At 44.4% G+C, this 20,755-nt stretch overlaps 1 protein-coding gene across 15 annotated transcripts in view; it reads right to left on the reverse strand.

Annotated features, from left to right (window-relative positions):
- Positions 1-19,753, reverse strand: part of ERI3 (ERI1 exoribonuclease family member 3) — a 124,939-nt gene extending 105,186 nt beyond the window's left edge. For 6 of the 15 annotated variants that reach the window (XR_003523188.1, XR_003523183.1, XR_003523184.2 and 3 more), the window contains exons 1-3: positions 19,364-19,719; positions 17,269-17,344; positions 5,115-5,392 (exon numbers count right to left, since the gene is read on the reverse strand). Coding sequence is in view for 10 of the 15 variants with exons in the window: in XM_027612517.1 (XP_027468318.1) it covers positions 5,115-5,392; positions 17,269-17,344; positions 19,364-19,498 (489 nt within the window). In the remaining 5 variants the exon portion in view is untranslated. The other 9 variants (XM_027612548.1, XM_027612501.1, XM_027612494.1 and 6 more) reach the window with 9 other exon arrangements.
- Between the last annotated feature and the right edge of the window lie 1,002 nt (positions 19,754-20,755).

Raw genomic sequence — 20,755 nt, forward strand, 5'->3', positions numbered from 1 at the left:
GAGAAAGGGTAGGGGGAGCCTGCCTTTCAGCCTTGAATGGAGAAGGGAATCAATATAGTTTGATTTGTAGGGATCTTAACAATTTCTGTAAAGTTTCCCAAAATGTCTCTCTCACAAAAGACTAATAACGATGTACCAGTTCTAAGTCATACTGAGTATGCCTCTCAAATGCCTCTCTTTTATGTTATTCCTTCTCCTGTCACCATTAACCTTCCTCCACCCTACCCTCCCAAAATAACGCAGCATCTGGACAATTTTCTATAAAAGAGAAACTCCTTTACTCATAGTTCTAACTCAAAATGCAGATGGAGTTTCTTCAAGGTTTCCTAGAAAGAAAGAAAGAAAAAAAGAAAGAAAGAAAGAAAAGAAAAGAAAAGAAAAGAAAAGAAAAGAAAGAAAAGAAAAGAAAGAAAGAAAAAAAGAAAAGAAAAGAAAAGCCCCTGTGGACAAAGACCAAACACTAGAAAACCTCAACCCCAAAGGTCATTTTTCTCCAAAGTTATGGGCACTTGAATACAGATGAGAAGGAAAACAGTCGCAGGGCTGTGGCACAGCAGTGAGGAAAAGACCATGCTCAGGAGCTGATGGCTGGCCAGAGGAAACCCAGGGAGGGAGGGCAGGCAGCAGCCAGGACTTCGCTCCCCAGACAAGGACAGCAGGGCTGCCCTTTCCCCGGCCATCCGGAGAGCTGAGGTTATTTCCTTCTCCCCGTGTGCTGTGGCCTATACCTCACTGTCCTCACTTACATTTGCTTTGTTCCTTTCTAAACACTGAGGTGGTAAGAGAACTTGCCCCCAGGTTAAAGATGGACAGTTAAAGATCCCACCAAAGCTTTCAGGCTGCTCCCTGGGCCTGAGGGTCACAACCACCATTATTCGATGCACATCCACACCAAAATGAACAACTATGAACTCCTGCTAGCCAGGAGAAAGGAGTCAGGATTCTCCTAAACCAGATAAAAACCTACTTCCCTATCAGGAAACAATTCCTAAAGCAAGAAAGGAATCCTATTCCTCAAACTTAGAGTCTCTAAAGCAATTTAAACCACCTAAATTAACATTTAGGTGGAAAAATGTTTTCAAATGTAAAAGTCTCATATTCTGCCAATATCTATCATATTAACATGATAGAGATTAATCTGAATCAAAATGTAAATCAAAATGAGTGCAAAAACCTGCAAAAAAAAGTGAAGCCTATTACTGGTAAACCGACCACTCCAGCTTCACCTAGCTGAACAAAGTACAAAAATAAACAGCAAAAATGATGACAGATGGAAAATACCAGATGTTTTACCATGTTTATTACCAATATTGTTACTCACCCGAGTACAACAGAGCTTATACCTGTTAGTTTTCATGGTGCCATTTCTTAAGGACAGTCCCAATAAGCTGACTCAGAGACTTCTGAAGACCAAAGATAGATCAGAAAAATGAACCCCATGCCAAGCCTCCAGATAGATCCTGGCCCCAAACTTGTTTCTGCCTCCTCACCCCTGAGGGATAATGGCACACTCCCATAAGGATCGGAAATGTCCTATGTAGAGGCCTTGAGTATTGAAAGCCACTGGGAGTCAGGGAGGAGGAAGGCTGATCCACAGTCCCAAGCTCATCCCCAGGAGGCACACAGACCTTGCCCATAAAGCATCTCTGTCAAGTGGACAGCCATTAAGCTATTCTGAGAGAGCACTAGGGAGGGCTGGATTCAGCTAGCAGCCCATATTCTAGTCCTTTTCCAGTCTCTTCTAAAAGTTCATTATCATCCCAAATCTCAATCTTTCCTGTTTCCATTTAAATTTCTTTTTTTTTATCCTTATTAAAATGAAGAGCAAGTTATTAGTATACTCTTTGGAACAACTACCTCCCATATGATGAATTTATTTAGTCTGAATAAGAAATAAGTCACAAAGACGATATTCAATTTCTCTTCTTTCTTTCTAAGTCCTATTTTTGTGCCCCTAATGATTTTTTTCCCCTCTCATCCTGAGTTTTTCCAATTTCTCCACTGTCCCTGCTAACCAGAAGACCTACACAGCACAGAGGCTCTAATGACAACATGACCCATGATAACCTCAGTGGAAGGACGCTATCCTATGTGGAACTGATAACGTCTCCAATCCATCTTCCAAAATTCCTCTGAATCCTATCAGGATCCTGCTACTTGCAAACTTTAGAGAAGTTTTTCGTTTGTTTGGTTTTTAAAGAGAGAGAGGCTTTAAGTTGCCACAAACAAGTCTCAAATCACTCCTGAGCTACCCATCCCTTTCCTGAGAGTGATCCAATGGGTAGTCCAACAGAGCTGCCTGGCCCCCAACTCACCTTCCTACCTGCTGATCACAGCATTGTGGAGGCTTAATGAAGTAGAGATGCATTACATTTATCACTTACCCCAGATCCACTCAAATCCATCACTATGTCACAGCAAGAAGTTAGATTGATCTGACAGGATTTGCTCTTCTTCACAAACCCATGTAAGTTATTACTCAGTAGTACCCTATGCTCTTCTAGCTGTTTGCTGATTGATTATCTGACGATCAGGTCAAGTATCTTCTCTGGAATCACAGTAAACTAACAGGTCTATAACTTCCAAGATCATTCGTATTCCCCTTTTTAAAGATAAGCAAGACAGCGAATGCTTCTTCCTGAGTTCTCTAAAGCAACAGCTAATGCTTTCTAATAATGAACCAGGGCAGCCAATTCTTTAAGTGCCCTTGGAATCACATCATCAGGGTTCATTGATTCTGGAGATAATCTTTAATCAGGCCTAGATCCTGGTAAATGGCATGAAGTCCTACCTCAGCCTAGGTCAGGAAGGCCTTGGTGCCTAAGTCTGGGTGAGAAGTTGGTGATACAAGTGATTTAAATCTGTACTGCAGGGCACCTGGGTGGCTCAGATGGTTAAGCATCTGCCTTCGGCTCAGGTCATGATCCCAGGGGCCTGGGATCGAGTCCCGCATTGGGCTCCCTGCTCAGCGGGGATCCTGTTTCCCCCTCTGCCTGCCACTCTCCCTGCTTGTGCTCTCTCACTCTAATAAATAAAATCTTAAAAAAAAAACCAAACCGTATTGCATTATATCTTCAGCATTGCAATAAATAAATAAATAAAAAGAACAATGCCCTTGAAAGAGAGATGGAAGGTGATACTGACAGACCAAATTTAGACATGAATCAGGCTTTACCTTCAGCAACATTGATAGGACCCTCTGTAGGACAAGAGAACAAAGCTACATAATTATCTGAGCTTACAATCTAACTGAAAAGTTCAGAAATAAACATACGTAGGCATGTGCCAGAAAGCAGAATGTAGAAAATGCCATAAAGGAAGTGCCAAGTGATTATGAGAGTTCAGAAGAGGGATGAATCATATGCAATTGGGACGTGTTGGATTTTAGACTCATGTCCCACTAGGGCTTACTCAGTAATTGAAATCTACATCAGTAAGGGAAATAATATGGTGTGTTAAGATATGGATCCTTGATTCCTAACCTGGGAGAATCTATGTAACCAAAATTCCCACCCACCACCCAGGAACAGCCAGCACAGAATCTCTAATAGTTTTGGGAGGCAGAGAAGACTCTACAGCATGGGCAGGAGCAAGAGGCTGAGAAAATAAGGGTGGCTCAGGCAGCACCCAAGCTATATTCCCTTTTATGTGAAGTTCTTTCCCTCAGGACATTCTCCTCATCTTGCTCCTGTCTTCCCAAACTTCCACAGGGCTAATTCCAATGCTCCCAAAGACAGTCCACTACTTAAAGGGAGAACAGGAAAAAGGAGAGAGAAAGGGGAAGGTAAAAGGGTGGTGGGATCTGCTTTATGGAAAATAATCTACTATTCTAAAGACAGAACCTCTTCATGGGAAAAACCAACCATGAGAAATGAACTCAGTTTATCTCTGAATGGACCCCACTCCTCCCTGTCTCCCAAGTGCCTGATGCTACCGCCCCCCTTTTCCCATCCTCCCTACCATTGAAAGCTGCTCCCAAACTAACATGTCTACACATCCCAAAATTATACCCCTAATAACCCAGGCCCACAGGGAAGAGTTACAGTCCTAGAGCCGGGCATACTCAAGGCCCCCACAGTACAATGAACTGCCCCATCAGCCCCCAATCGTTCCCCCAAACCAACCCCAAGCACGCCAATATCTCCAAGAACAGGTGCCTCTCTGCTGCTAATCCAAACCTCCTAGTAGCACTACCTTAAAGGGTAAAAGGTCTCCAGACACAGTTGATGACTAAGGAAAAAAAGTAAGCAAAGAAATCTTCCTTTCCAACAGACCAAGAGTTGTACTTCAGGTTCTCTAACACATCCCCAAACTTAGTGGCTCCAAACATCAATAATCACTTCTTATCTCTCACAGTTTCTGCCAGCCAGGAATTCAGGAGTGGCTCAGCAGACCAGCCTGGCTCAGGGTCTCTCCTGAGGTTGAAGTCAGATGTCCACTGGGGCTGGCAGATTCACTTCCAAGACAGCACCAAGAAACATGAATGGCAAGTGGTACTGGTTTTTAGCTAAGAACCTCAGTTCCTGTACATATGTGCCTCTCCACAGGCCGTTTGAGAGTCCTCAATGCACGGCAGCTGGCTTTCTCCAAAGCAAGTGATCCAAAAGAGCAAGGCGAACCACAGCGCTTTTTATGACTTAGCCTCAGAAATCACACTATGGCTTTTCCTCTATGTTCTACTGGTTATACAAGGCTAGCCCTGATTCAGTGTGGGAGAGAAACTACCAAGGGCAGGAATCCCAGGAGGCAAGGATCATTGGGTACCATCTTAGAGGCTGACTACGACAGTATTCCTTAAAATAACATGCGGCAATAGTAGGAGAAGGAAGGAGGTAAGGGAAAGGAGAGAGGAAGGATGGGACAGAAGGAAATATTTTGATTCCCAAAGGCTGAGACCAGAGAGAAACAATATGCCCAGTTCTCTCCAGAGACTTCTCAGATCTACCTTACCCTACCATGCCTGAACCAAGTCCAACTTCCTAGGCAGGAACTCCTGATGAGTAGCTAAAAGCCAGGAAGACATGAGAAAGTTCCCCTGGAACCCAGAAAGTAAGACTAACCTCCCTCCCTCCTTGCCCACCCCACCTTTTCTGAAGCAATGATGCAACAGTTACCTGAGGATGAATCTGTGGCTTGTCGCACGTGGCCTCAAAGTCCAGCACTAAAAAGTAGTGATACCTCTGGGGAGGGAAGGGCACCATTGCCGCCATGGATGCGCCAAAGCCGTGGGCCGCCAGTTTTCTGGTGGATATGGAGCAGAACTCCGGAACACCACAGGGAGAAAATAAGTGGGAGCCCAGCACTTTTCTTGCTCTTGAAAGTAAATATGAAGAAAATCGAGCTGCTCCAGTCTGTAAAGGTGCTAGCATTGAACATCCAGAAGCATCTAAAACTTAGGGGAGGAAAGTTTAAAAAAAAAAAAAAAAAAAGAAAGAAAGAAAAGAAAAGAAAAGAAAAAAAAAAAGAACAAAGAGCCTGGGTTACTCCCCTCCCACGGTGGCCCTGTTCCATCTGGTCTTCAGGAATAGTCACACAACACAAACCACTCCCCAGTGTTTCTGGACCCCTTTTCTAAATCAACAGTATTCATTCCTGAAGTTCAAGACCCTAATACTGGCCCCTGCAGCATTACGACAGCTCTGAGTCTCCAAGATCATCCTCAGAACAACCTGCCACGCTGGCCTTCATCTTTAAATGGAGCTCTAAAGTTCAAAAGAGAGGAGAGAAAAATTCTGTGGTCATTTCTCGGGTGGCAACAGTTAATGTAAAGCTAAGGTTCCTAAAGTAACATGAGGTGACCCAGCTGTACAGTCAGTCCTGGGAGCTAAGGAGCCTCAAACTGGAAAATGCCAAAGAGTCTCTCCTCAGCTCCATTACAAGCCATTTGCCCCTGGCTTTCCAGTCGGTATCACACACCTCCACATACCCTCCCTCCCATCTCCCAAGGTGAAATGGAACACAGCCAATCACAGGGGAGCTTGCTCCTGCAGGGCCAGTGATTCCCCAGCCCCTGCGCCAGTAAGTGGCACCCTGGGGGAATGAAGGACGCCCAGAGAGCACAGCTGGTAACAGCCTCAGGCCTTCCCGTTCGCTGCCTTTAGGCTCACTCTCTACTAGAGGCCCTGAAGGACTGCAGGACTTTTTTTAAATAGGGAAGAAAAAGAGAAAACCCAGATGTGGCAGTAATGGGAGCATTGCTTAAAAAAAGAAAAAAAGAAAAAAAAAAGTCTAGTAAAGTTTCCTGAGTGAACATGTGCAAAAAAAAATCCAAATCACTTTTCAAGTTTTCCCTTTAAATTTGTAGAATGTCTGCTCCTTAGAGGGTTAACTAAATATAAAAATCAAAGCCTAAGTTTTACTCACAAATAACCCAGGCCTCCTTTAAAAAAAAAAAAGGAACAAAGAAAGTTTGTTTTTACCCCTCTTACACCCAATATTCAAATTCCCTCAACTTTAATCCTCAAAGTCAAAGGAGAAATCTCACTGCTCAATGCAGATATAGCCATAGTTTATGCCTTCTGAAGCCCCATTCTAATAGAGCCAAAAACTTGCCTATGAAAGGCTGCAAATGGGCACTGGCTCCTTCCTGCAGGGCTGAGGGGGGTAGCAGCCTGTGAAGTCCAGAGCATACTCAGAGGCAATGAGGTGACTACTACCTGAATGGACATGTACAATCAAGTATCACTTTTCCTTCTGGCTCTTCCCTGACTCACTGAATGACCTACAATAACTTGCCTGCATATTTACTAGGACACATGTGGGTCCTCAATTTCCCCAACCCCGTAGTGAGATTCCATGGGGATTCAGAGGTACTAAGACCAAAAAGTATTTTAAGTTCTTCATGGATCCTACAGAGCACAGTGCTTGCTTTCACCATGGCTTTACAGCATTTCCAAAAACGCAGCCCAAACTCCTCAGCTCAGGATAGACAAAGGCTGGCTTGGATTTCACTATGGAATCCCTTGGAAAGGCAAAGGGGCCAACATCCCTTCGAACACCAGAATCCAAAATAACTTCACATCACCACCCCTGCCTTGAACAGTACTGGAAGCCTTGCTGAGACGGGAGACACCAGTATGTTCAGATTATGCATTACAGTTTGGATCCACAATCTCTCAGGGCCTTAGAACTCTCCTCTAACTCCTTGAAGTCAGGCTGGGATAAGGACTTTTGAGAGTCCTAATGTTTGTCAATATTCATAGAGAGTGTATATAATATATATAGTCAACCAGACCCCATCTGCCAAATACTACCGGCAATTTAGCATCATGATTAAGGAGGCCTTCCAGGTTTGCATCCTGGCTGAGCCACTTATTTGCCATGGCACCTTGGGCAAGCTCTGTTCTTCCATCCCTCACCTGTAAAATGACAACAATAATAGCTCTTATTCCGTAAGTGAGAATGAAATGAGAGGGCACATGTAAAACACTATTGAGCAGTGTCTGGCATATAGGGGCTCAATATCTCTTACTATTATTACTACTACTATTTTTTTGAGCTATGCCCACCTGGCCAAGCCTGGACCCCCAAACTTGGAGCCTATATATCCAATTAATGCATGCATAAGGCAACCTCAGAAGTAACACCCAAATCTCCTGCGTGCCCAGAATGCTCTAGGCCTCCCATGTAGCATACTATATGTGCGCTATCCCCTTCCATGAATGACACACTGATGACCTAAAGCCCTCTTGCCTGCAGGCCTTGCTTTCCCAACTGATTTCACCCACATCAAAAAGCTTCTCTTGCAGGAAGTCTTGAGAATAGACAATAGTAGAAGTCTTCCACACGTCAGTAATCACTGGATTCCATACTTCCTTTACTTCTAAAAACCAAGTTCAACTCAAGTCAAGAAACAGAGGGCAGCTCTTCCTCTTCCCTTCCTGAAAAATTTAATCTTATGGCTTTAGTCATTAGTTGTGGCAGAGGAAAGTAGTATCTACAAGTTGAAGTGGGGGGGAGCAGAAGAGTCTGAGGGTGGGGGTGGAGGGTATCAGAGCCCAAGCACAGTAAGGAAAGCATCTGTACAGAGGCAAGAAGGTGTGACGTAGCATGTCAGAACCCGTGTGGGGTGTGGAGGGCATGGGGAGGCGGGGAGCAAGCCTGATGTGGGGAGTCATGGGCAGGGTAAAAAAGGCACTCAAGAGGGGTAAGGACCAATGGTAACAAATGGGAGATTGGTTATATACAGAGGGATTGATCAAAGAAGGGCGTATATTAAGGGTAATGAGAACCAGGTTTCTCATTGTTACAGGATGGAATTAAAATATGGAAAGAGGAAAAAAAAAATCCATGGTGTCAAATTGAAATTGGAGGAAACAGTGTGAACTCATGGTTTCTGATATATAATATATAAAAATAAGCTAGACATGAGTATGGGGACACACACACACACACACAATCTATTTTCTAGCTCTGTCTATTGAAGGGCCAGGGAGCAGCAACACTCTAGCAGCAATGAGCACACCTAACACCCAGTTGCCTTCTAAATAACAGTCTTCAGTGGAAGAACCAGAGCTCTTTGAAGAAATGGTTGATTCCACAACTATGGCAGGGAAAGTACAAGATGAGTCTAGAACATCTTGTTTAGGGGCCAGAAAGCAAGGAAATGCTCAAAGAATGATGGGAATTAATCAAAAGGATGCAGAAGCCAATTTGAAGGGACTCCCACTGGCAATAAATAATGATATTAATAGATTATATTGCATTGAATAAAAAAGGAAACCATGAAATTAAAATACACAAATTAACTAATTAATAAATTAAAGTTTGGTAAGGGATGTTCACGTAGTTTCAATCTCCCCACAGAATGCTTATTAATAGTTAACAGGAAGCAAGTATACAATGGAGAAGCCTGGCAGACATCACCTTAATCAAGTGATCAAAATGAACACAATGGGATAAATCAAAATCATGTACCACATGATGGGATGCAATGAGAAGAAAGCATCATTTCTGTGATATTCCTGTCAAAGATGCATAGTCTAACTCTAATCATGAGAAAATATCCAACAAACCCTAATTGAGGGAGAGCCTACATAATAACCAGCCTGTAATCTTCAAAAGTATCAAGGTCATGAATGTCAAGGAACTTTTACTGAGCAAAATCTAAAGGAGATCAAAGGGACTTGATAACGAAATGCAATGCACATTCTGAACTAGATCATTTTGCTACAAAAAAACATTACTGGGACAATAGGCCAACTTGAATGGGGTTTCAGAATGAGAAGGAGGTAAGGTACCAATATTAATTTCCTGGTTTTGCTGGTTGTACTATGGTTAGGTAAGAAAATGTCCTTGCATGTAGGAAATATGCCCAAAGTATTCAGGGTGATGGGACACTAGGTCAGCATTAGCTCTCAAATAGTTCCACAAAAAATTCTTTGTACTATTAATTCCAACTTATATGTAAATTTGGCCTATTCCAAACTTTTAAAAATTATTTTTTTTAGGGGCGCCTGGGTGGCTCAGTCATTAAGTGTCGGCCTTCAGCTCAGGTCATGATCCTGGGGTCCTGGGATCGAGCCCCGCGTCGGGCTCCCTGCTCGGTGGGAAGCCTGCTTCTCCCTCTCCCACTCCCCCTGCTTGTGTTCCTTCTTTCGCTGTCTCTCTCTCTGTCAAATAAATAAATAAAATCTTTAAAAAAATTATTTTTTAATCTATATGCTGCAATGTGGTTTAAAAAAGGGGGGGGAGGAGAGAGAGAGAAGAAGAGATGGTATGTGAGGGCTCAATCTCGCCATACCGCCCACCGAAGGTAGCCTGTGCATACAGCCTACAGCCTACCTTAAGAGGCAAAGCCAGCCCTTAAAGCATCAAGTCTCCACGACAAGAGCCCCCACTCAATGCCTGCTCATGGAGCACTCCTGCCACCATTAGAGCCTTCTCAGGAAAGAGCCCTGCACTCCCTGCAGAGGCATCCCACCTGCCTTGTACCCTCTGGCCTCTTGGGAATTCCCCTTTCCTAATGCTGCTTTATACTTGAGTCACAAGTTTGTAGACTCTAAGTCTATAATTGGTATCATCAATTGGGATTTTGAGTATCTAGTCCAGGGGCAGAACTCAAAAGGAACAGTTTATGATTCCATGTACTTCTGCATACTGTGTTTCATCAGAGACCAAGACTTATACACATTTATTCTCAGGCACCCTTTTTCTTCTCCTGGCAATTAAAGGTAGTAAGTAGCCTATGGCAAAGAGGAAAATAAATGATTCCCTCCTCAAAATGAAAGGTCCAGCCCCCACTGGAGACAGGGGAGTGGTAAATAGGGACTGCCATGCCAGCCCCATTTGGAGAAACAGGCCTGCGCCACAGCCCCCGGAGGATGGTCTCTGTGCAGAGTATTTACACAACAGACACCAACGGTCCTCTGCAGCCATTACCACCGGTCAGGTAAATAACGCATGTGCCAAAACACACATTTAATGAGGGAAATATGCCTTTATAAAAAGCCTCAATCTGTATTTACCTGAGAGACCAGAGAAGCACCAAATCACCAGATTAGTGGAACCACAGAGGAGTCATTCTGGTGTCTTGGGTAAATAGACATTTTATAGCCTTCCATTACTGAGGGGGGGAGAGAGAGAAAAGGGAGGGGGCCATCCTTTAACATCCACATCCACAGGCCACAGGAACGTGGGGGATAGGAAAGGAGAGGGCCATCATGAAATATGGGGTCTACTCCCACTCCATCTCCCCAGCTGCAAATACAGTTGACCCTTGAACAACACAGAGCTTAGGGGCACTGACTCCGCCCCCCCAACAAAGTGGAAAATCCACCTATAACTTTTGACTCTCCAAAAACAACTATTAATAGTACTGTTGACTGGAAGCCTTACCAATAACATAGTCAATTAATACATATCTTATATATGTATTGTATACTGTATTCCTACAATAAAGGTAGAGAAAAGGAAACGTCAAGAAAATCATAAAGTATTTATTGTACTATACTGTATTTACTGAAAAAAATCGACAAGTTGATCTGTGCAGTTCAAACCCATGTTGCTCAAGGGTCAACTGTACTTGGAATCCCTGGGGAGGGTTTAGGCTGGTACCATCCCTGGATTCTAACCATTCCATTAAAAACCAGACTGGGAGGCAGGAGCACATTCCAGAGAAACTGTAAGGCACTAGAGGCAGGCTCTGAGTCTAGCCAACTAGAAGCACCTGAGAGAGCTGCAGCTTCCTCAGGTCCCAGTCCCAGGGCAAGTCCCTGTCCCAATCTGACTGACAGTATTACAAGGGCTCAGGTACCTGAGTCACAGAGGCATCAACAGAGAGCAGAGTAATACCTGTCTGGAACCACTCAGTCACAGGCTCTGTATTAGGCAGCTAAAAATAGCCTGGGAAAAATCTAAATAAACTGCATGCCTTCAAAAGTCATAATCTTCAAGCTAATGAATGCACCTTGCTGCCAGAGCACTTTCTGTGAAAATCACAGATTGTCAAAGGTGAAAGAAAATCTAAGGGGAGACACAGTACAGCCAGCCAGGGAAAATGAGCCCCAGGAAGAGAAAAGGACTGCCTAAGACTCACATAGCATAGTAACAACAGAACCCAGGGCTCCTGACTCCCACACCAGGGTCTCAGACCACTGCCCCAACACAAGGAGCAGGCCTCACTGCTCACCTCCCAAGCTTCTCTGTAGTCTCACAGTGGAGGCCGGGGGGCCTGAGGGTTTGGCCTAGTCTACTGAAAGCTAGAGGGTGAGGCAGAACAAAGCTTGACATGCCCTGGAACCTCTACACAACTTCCTGATGGCCCCAAAGTAGAATGGAAGCAGGAACTCTAAAGCTGGGTCCTCACCTCAACAAAACACTCTCCTCCTCCCTACAACCTGTCACTCCCTCGGCCTGTAGCTACCTACAGTTGCTTCTGCTCCAAGGTGGGGCAAGGGAGAGCATTCTCCATATTAGAAGCAGCTGCTAACCCTAAATTACCAAGAGAGCTACAGTCACTAAAGACCTTCAGGAACACCACATTCTGATGACAACATTACAGGCCACAGGAGGCTTACTCTCCTCTTCAATTAGCCATCTCAGCAGCTCAAGGCAGCACCTAAAAAGAAGCGACTGTGATTGGCCTGCTGTTTGCTAACTTACCACTACATGCAGTAGTTTGGGCAAATTCCTTCGAGGAGCCAAAGCTGGGAGACATCTCTTTGCAAAGTCCTACAAGTCAGTTGTGACACCCATCGCACGTGAGAGGGGGCAAAGTTTTGTTTCTAATACACCATAAATAGGATAGAAATGAAGGAGGGGCAGAGTATGGTACTCTTATCCCTTCAAGTACCTTTCACACTTGTAGACAGCATCTGACCCCAGAGGAGAGATATCAAGAACCTGCCATTCCCCTGCTTCCAAGATGGAACTGGTACAGAAACACAGCCCAGATGTTTAAACACTAGAATCAGACAAGTCTAGGTTCAAATCCTGACTCTATCACATATCCTTTTTTTTTTTTTAAGTAGGCTCCACACCCAACATGGGGCTTGAACTCATGACCGCAAGATTGAGTTGCATACTCTACTGACTGAGCCAGCCCTTCTACCACATTTTCTTAACAATAACTACTATAATAATAATACCTATCTCTTTGGGGTTCAGGTCAACCACACAATGTATATAAAGCACTTTGTACAGTTTAAGCACTCAATAGAAGGGAGCTACTGTTGTTAATGCATGAGAAAGAGGAGAGGGAAACACAACTATAAGCCAGGTACTGTATTAGTGATCCACATATTTTATCCTCCTAACTCTCAAGCAAAATGGGGAAAAATAATCCCATTTTACACATGAGAAAACTAAGCCTCACACGTCCTCAGTTCTTCGGGGCCCTGTTCTCCTCTCCCATGTTTGAGGGCCCACATTCCCCACTTGATTGAGTCCGCTAAAAATACATATCAACTTCAGTTTTTCCTTTGAGGTAAGGTGGTGACTTTAAAAAGTAACCCAACCGTAAGCAATGATCAAGTCTGTCCAAATCATCCAAATTTGTTCTCATAATACATTTATCACATTTTAACAAGAAAAACAAATTGCAGCCCTGCGTACAAAAAGCAGAAGAAGGATGGGGTGCCTTGGACAAAAACAACTGCAGCACAAGAAACTCAAAGCCTCTTCTCAAACAATTCCAGAAGAGCAGAGAAACTGGCAGGAGGCAGGGTGACGACTAGCTCTTGCTCAGGTCCCCAAATGTGATGTTTCCTTTTACAAATCTGTGCCTTGGCAAATGCTACCCCCCTGCTTTGGAATGTTACTTCCATTTTCACCAGCTCCTTCCTCAAAATGCAGCTCAAAATTCCCTTTTAGTAGCTTTCTCTGATACTCCATCAGAAAGTTAATTGCCTAAGTGTGATCCAGTAACACACCCTATTCCTATTTCATAACTTTTTGTCTCACTATATCGTACATATACTTTTTGTCTCACTATATTGTAAAATTTTAATCTATTTCTCCTACTATAATTTTCAGAGCCTTAGGTGAGAAGGCTGTAAGACAGCAGGTATAAGTATGTGTGCGTGTGCATGTAAAAAAGGCATAATTTCTTTGGACTTGTTTTTTGTCAGACCCTTTAATGCATTTTAAAATTTCAAGTAGCATTAAAGAAAAGCATCAGTTTAATTTTTTCACCTAAATAGCGCATGAGTTTCAAAACTCTGAGAAACACTGACATTCACATAGATCCTTAAGGGCAAGGACCACATTTTATTCATTTCTGTATTCCCAGCACCCAGCACAGGGCCGGGTACAAAGTTAGTGTGAATCAATGTTTGCTGAATGAATATGCCCGAAGTCCTGATGTCAACTGCTCTGGAATCAGAACATGTTAGAACAGAACAGACCCTAAGCACCAAGCAAAGCTTCTTTTTTTTCCTCTCTCCTTCCTAGCCCCACCCCATTCTGTCCTCCCCAGTCAAAGACAGAGAGAGATACCACATTGCCTTGGTGCTGGAATACTATTAAAAGGATTAATTTAGGGACCAGTGTTTGGACTGTCACATCCAATCACTACCCACAGATCTACAGCTTCCCAAATCAAGCTCATGCAAAGAGGAATCAATTGCAAGGACACAGAGGGTCTGAACAGGCATACTAATGGCCTCCTGAGGTGCCAGCGGCCAGCTCTGACACTCCCATAAATTATCCGCCTTTTGATTTTACCTGTAGCTGTGGGGCACAAGGCACAATTCTGAACATATCAAAGCAATCTCTTGTAACCCAAGGCTCCCCCAAGAATGTCCCCAAAGGAGGAGGGGCTAAAAACAATGACCCAAAGGGAATCTGCTTCCCTGGTCCAAGCAGTCATCAATTAAAACCCAACAGGACCAAGTGGATAAAGTGGGACCCAAATCACTCCTAGCACATTTGGACAAAGCATGCATCAGTCTGCAGTTCTGCAATGACTACACATCTCTCACTCAAAGGAAGAGAAATCACAGCAATAAACTAACACAATTTCATCTGGAGGCAAATCTGCACTAGCTATGACAGTACCTCACAGCACGACCTCAGGTAACACACTTAACCTTCGTGGGCCTCAGTTTCCTCACAGGGGTAAACAGGGACAGCAATACTGACCACCTGACTCATTCCCAGAGTGGTGGTGAAAAGTAATAAAAAAACATTCAAGAGGACTTTACGAAGATGTAGGGCCACAAGGGTGGCAACACTAATAAATGACCCTGACCAACTGGGAGAAATGACTGGTCACACTTTGGTGAATTTCTTTCGGGTAGCTGCTCACTCAATTCACCTCACTGATGGTATTGGGGCTAAGGTCTACCCTGAAGAAAGTTCTGATTTTCTGGACTCCTGATGTCTGAAAATTTTCCATTACGAAGAGTGGTGGCCCCTTCCGTTAGTTATAACTTCCTTCTGTCTACTGGCTCTCACCACCAGTGGTTATGTTCCTATCATATGGCCATAATGACAACTGTGAGGACCCAAAACATACTAATCCAAAGGCCAACTCACCCAATTGTGGGCTGCTTTTAAAAAAAAAAAAATTAACTGTGTAAAATACTATTAGTAAACAAAAGTTATTAAAACACTGCGCTAAGAGCTTTATATACATTATCTCATTAAATCCATTAATCAACCCTCTTTAAGTCCCATTATCTGCATTTTACAGATGGGAAAGTAAAGCTCAGAGAGGTAAGTCACTTGCCCGAGGTTACATAAACACCATAATGTGGGTTATCAGAAACCTACAGGCTTCCCTCCAGCAAGGCAAGTAGGCTTGCAGGAGGACGAAGACAATTTATCGGACACTCAACACTTTGGCTCCTGTGCCTGGCATATACCATCATACCTGAACCAGGAGACAGTCCCCAAACCAGAAAAAACGTCATCAGGTTGCTACAAGCAAGGAAAGTTTGACTGAGTAGGACACGTAACAGAATGAGGACAACTCCCTGGAAAACTTAGGAAACTGGGTCCTCCTTTGTTTGTATAGTTCAAAAAGTTTAAAGTAATTGACATTAAGCTATGAGCCCTAAGACCAACATCCCTACCAGGGCTCCATTTATTCTCTACTTCTTTGATTAGAAGAGTTCCCCAAACCTTTTCATTCATTCTACACCTACTTTCCCTTCCTACATCGTTTCTTTTTTTTTTTAAATTATATATATATATTTTTTAAAGATTTTATTTATTCATTTGAGAGAGAGAGAATGAGAGACAGAGCATGAGAGGGAGGAGGGTCAGAGGGAGAAGCAGACTCCCTGCTGAGCAGCGAGCCCGATGTGGGACTCGATCCGGGACTCCGGGATCATGACCTGAGCCGAAGGCAGTGGCTTAACCAACTGAGCCACCCAGGCGCCCCTACATCTTTTCTAGTCTGTAACACAGGAGCTGGTATTACCAACAAATTCTTTGGCAGACATGCTTTAAGCTCTAGTCGATGGCCAGGATATTAATAAACATAACCAGTATATACATTATGCAAAAATTCAGTTATGCTCAATTTTTTAGGGTCAAAATACTGCCTCAAAGGGTTAAATATAAAATGCTACCCATGCAAATGTCACAGGCTTCTTAATTGGTCTCTGGCTCCAGTATTGTCCCCTTCAGTCCATTCTTAACAATGAAATCAAAACAAACTTTCTAAAACACAAATCTAATTATCAGTCCACAGCTTAAAACCTTTAATAGCTTCTTACTGCTCTTATGATAGTCTGGTCCAGGTGTTGGCAACAATGTTCCACAGGCCAAATCCAGCTGCCACTGGTTTTTATAAAGTTTTACTAGAATATAGCCATGCTCATTCACTTTCATACTATGGCTGCTTTCATGCCGTTAACAGCAGAGCTGAATGGAGTTGAATAGCTGTGAGAGAGACCCACAAAGCCTAAATAGTTACTATCTGGTCCTTTACAGAAAAAAGACCTAGTCTAACCTAATCCTAAGAGCTTATAAGGCCCTGGCCTCTGTTTACTTTTCCTGCTTCGTTTCTCACCTTATTCTCCAATCCCCTGCCCACTGAGTACACTATGTTTTAACACATTACTTCAGTTTCTCAAACTCAACAAAACTCTGACATTCACACTTGGTCCCTCATGTCTTCATTTAATTCTAGATGAGGAGCCTACAAGTCTGGGTTGCAGACCCTTCTGAGTACTCCCCAAACATCTAAACTTACCTTATAGCACTCCCAGTGTGTATCAGAATTGCTTCTTTACCACCTCTCTCTCCCCTGAATTTTTAAGCCCTGTGGCATCAGAGACAGCATCTGTCTTGTTCACCACTACAATTCCAGTCCTAGCAAAGTATCTGGCCCTTTGTTACTAAACAGCCTCTGAGATCCTGGATATTAATCATCAGAGTCTTCCTTTTCAGGCAGCCCTGATCTTGTAAAATGGAGACAGGCTGGGATTCACCATCCACCCAATGGTGATTCCCAACCCAAATCAAACCAAGATCCCAAAGGCCTTGGTCAAATGCATTACCAAAAGCCAAACCAATGTGTTCCTTCCTATTATCTTAAGCTGTGTATTTCTCAGGATGAAGGGCTACTCCAGCTCTATTCAACCTTCCTGAACCTAAAGTAGGTGCTCATGCAATGCCCACAGAGAAATCATGACAGAACTTGAGTAGATACCCCACCTCTAATTCTCGCCATTCAGTAGTCTTTGAGCACATGGTGTCTAATCAGAAAAAGCTACAGAAAAATACAATCTGCACCAACCACCACCCCCTCACCCTCCAAACCCAAATATTCATAAGAAAGAAGTCGAGCCAAACTTGACCATGCAACAACATTCTCACCTCTCCTTACTTCGAAGATGCCAAGACTGCCAGCTGGGGATGCTGAAGGTTCTGTGAGAGCTGGAAAGCCCCAATGCTGTGGATAAATACACATCTCTGCAACAAGTCTATTTCAGTTATAAAGGATCAAATCCCCAGGGGACTGCTGCTATTTGAAACAATTTAAGGACCACACCAAACCTCAACTCCTAAACTCAAACTACTTTGGGATAACAGTTATCTATGTGGAAGAACAATGCCTGAACAAAGCTTTCAGAAGCTACTAGTACTATTTATTTTTGGAATGATGGATTTCATGTTCTCTAGTCGCATACTTTTCTTCCTAAGGAGGTCATCTCCTAGAAACACTAAACATTTATAATATCTGAGCTTGGACTAAGAAAGATGGCCACGAAATGGTATCTCTCGGGATAACACCAGAAACCTAGTTTAGTCAAGGAGGAGACACTGGTAAGGCTGACAATATTCAGAACTCAGGAACTGAGACCAGGATTGGAGGGGCTGGTTGCCACAAACCCACAGGCCATACTGCAAATGGCCAAATAGACCATTAAACACTTGCAGTATACTTCCAGGTATATCTCAAGTCCTAAGAAAGTCAAAGTGTAACCAAACCCTAAGTCAAATCATTAATGGAGACCTATCATATTTATCACCTAATTCAGATTTTCCAAAAGACTAGAAGTTGCAGAGGTGCTCTTGTAAGCTAGCAATGCCCTTTGTACAGAGAAACATTTAGGTTTGGAACCAATCTATTCCTGTCCACCACTCTGCACATTTAAGACTTTATGCTACTCAGAGCCCCTGGGAAAGACCACTCACAGACTTAACCCACCACCAAGAAAACTTTTCCCAAAATGAAAGGGAATAAAGGCACTTTTATTTGGAAATTTCAAGTTAGAAGGAGAGCTCTCAGCCAAGCTCTAGGACCTAGCTAGCTGATTATTTACAGGATCTTTGGGCAGGAATTGTTAATGAGCTTTTAATTTGGAGTGCTTAAGTTGCCAAAGTGCTCTGAGCTCCAGTGAAGCACCACGGAATCCATAAAGGAAACCTTATCAATCACTTCCCGGCAGCTCCCTTCCCCCACACCCTACCTCTCTGACGAAAGGCAGCCAAGTGGGTTTCTAACCAAGATCACAGACACACACATTAGTGGAGTCACACTCCAAGTCCCTGTTTATAAATTGGCTTTTAAATGGTGGGGGATTCAGGTATAATATACTTAAGCTCCAGGAACGAACCCACTAAAACAAGGCATGCCATGTATGATAAAGTCAGAATAAAGCAGAATTTGATGAAGCCAATTTCTGGTAGAAACTCTACAGTCAAAAATCATTCAGCCAATCACAACCTACTATAGTTCAAATAGTGTACAGTCTTCAGCCAATAGGATTCGTGGTTTTTTGCCCTTCAGCTCGGAGAATGATAAAATGTCTGATAAGAGCTAATCCCATAGAGGTGGCCAGAGACCTATAGCAGAGACAACGATGGGCATTATCAGTTTGCAAAATCCAACCCTAAGGTTAGAATTCAAACCCCCAGGAAGGAGCCACATGCAGCATCTTCCAAGTCAACCAGAAGTTACATTATGCAAAACTCGCAGTCACACCTCAATCCAAGTTCATGCTTTTTTGTTTTAAGAGAACACCTGTTGCTGGAACATTTGCAGGAAAAGCAAACAGGGGAAAGCTAGCTAGGTTAGGCCCGTTATTCACTCCTTCCACCATCACTACTACCACTGCTACAGAGTTACAAAGAGTTAAAGTGCTAACCTCGTGTGTGTGCTGGAGAGGGAAGAATGGGGTTATTCTATCTACTATCTCTTTGCTGAGTTTCTATCCACTGTGGCCAAACCTCTCTTCCTCTTACCTAGTATAATCCCAAGTAAAAAGTCAGCACGCTTAATCACCCCACCCAGTCGGTCTGGCAAAGCCCTGCCCCGCTCCCTCTTGGCCAGAACGTTACTCAGTAGATCATGCATCCAGGGTGAGCACATGGGCTAGCACCCCAGACTGCACAAACAGCGCGCGGCGACCTCACCCCGCATGCATTAACCAGGGCCCAATCTGGGGGGCCTCTCCGCATCACCCACCCCAGGGTGTTGCCCCCAACTCGGGCCCATCCAAGTCCAGGGGAGAGTAAGGGGAGGGGCAGGGGGCCAGGAGACCAGCCCTCCTTCCCAGGGCCGCCCCCGCCCCCCGTCAGCGGCGGGAGAGGCTGTCGCCATGGCAACGCCCCCTCCTCGGGGCCAGCGCGGCAGGCTCCCTCCAGGTGCAGGCCCCGACGTCTCCCTCGGCCTCAGCAGGCGCTCAGGGCAGTTTACGGCGGCGGGCGCGGCCCGCGCCGACTGCGGCGCCGGCCAGGCAGAGGCAAGGCCAGCTCCGCCCGCTCCCCACCGCCCGTTCCCGGCCGCCTCAACAGCGGCAGCCAGCACCACGAGTCCACAACACACCGACTCACCTCCGCGCACTCTGACCCCGGCCGACGCGACTGACGGGCGGGCTCGGTGGCCAACCGCTGAGCCCGCCGCTTGCTCCTCCGACCAATGGGCTTAAGGGGGCGGGGCTTCTTCTCCCCAAACGCTCGCTCTCCCGCCGACATGCGCGTTAAGGTGTGTCAAGATGGTGACTCCCCGCGGCTGGCCTTATGGGACTTGTAGTTTTGAGGTGGCACGTACTCAGAAGAAAGTGAAGGGGGAGCTCCCTTCCGACCTGGGAAAGGAATATTTTAAATAACGAAAACTTTCTAAGGCCTAGAGCGACTCAGGTCCCCCACTTCCGTTTTCCCACCTCCCAATATACTCACGAGGTGAGTATAGGCTCATAACATGACGTGTTATATTTAGATAACTCCTCCTCATGATTTGTTCAACAAGTCATTATTGTCATCCACTCTCGGAGGTGGGCCTGGGGAGAGCTGAAAGGAGGCAGATTTTAGGCTAAGAAGAAAATTCTTAGATTTCTGAGGGGCCTTCCTACTGAAAAGGGAACTGACTTGTTTGGGTTGGCTCCAGAGGGAACGTCAGAGTTGAAAGGATTCTGGCCTCAACTACAGGGAGCTACGAGAGAGAGTCTATTCTGTCATTTGGGGAGAAGTCTGGCTAAAGCCAGAGATGTGTTTCTTCATCTGGTTTATGGCTCTTTGGGAAGTCATGGGTAACATGTTCTGAGGTGGAAAACCCTGGCCTTGGCCAAATCAGTGATGGCTTTGACAGCTTCCCAGTGAGCCAAGAACCATCTTCTGGGCCCAGCTTTGGTCACCAAGCCCTCTGTCTGCCATTTGCATATTTTCACAAAGAAAGTGATGTCATTTCTGGGCCCACCATTTCTGTGAGATCTGACCTTAACATACTGGTTCTTGCCTGAGCTGGGAATGCCTGGTAATACCCATATTAGGGAATGTCTTCCTTAATCCCGCATAATGGACTAGGTGATTCTACTCTGCACCTACAGAATTTATTGCATTGTTTTATAATTGTCAATTT

This window comes from Zalophus californianus, chromosome 4, assembly GCF_009762305.2.
Source record: "Zalophus californianus isolate mZalCal1 chromosome 4, mZalCal1.pri.v2, whole genome shotgun sequence".
Classification (NCBI taxonomy): domain Eukaryota; kingdom Metazoa; phylum Chordata; class Mammalia; order Carnivora; family Otariidae; genus Zalophus; species Zalophus californianus.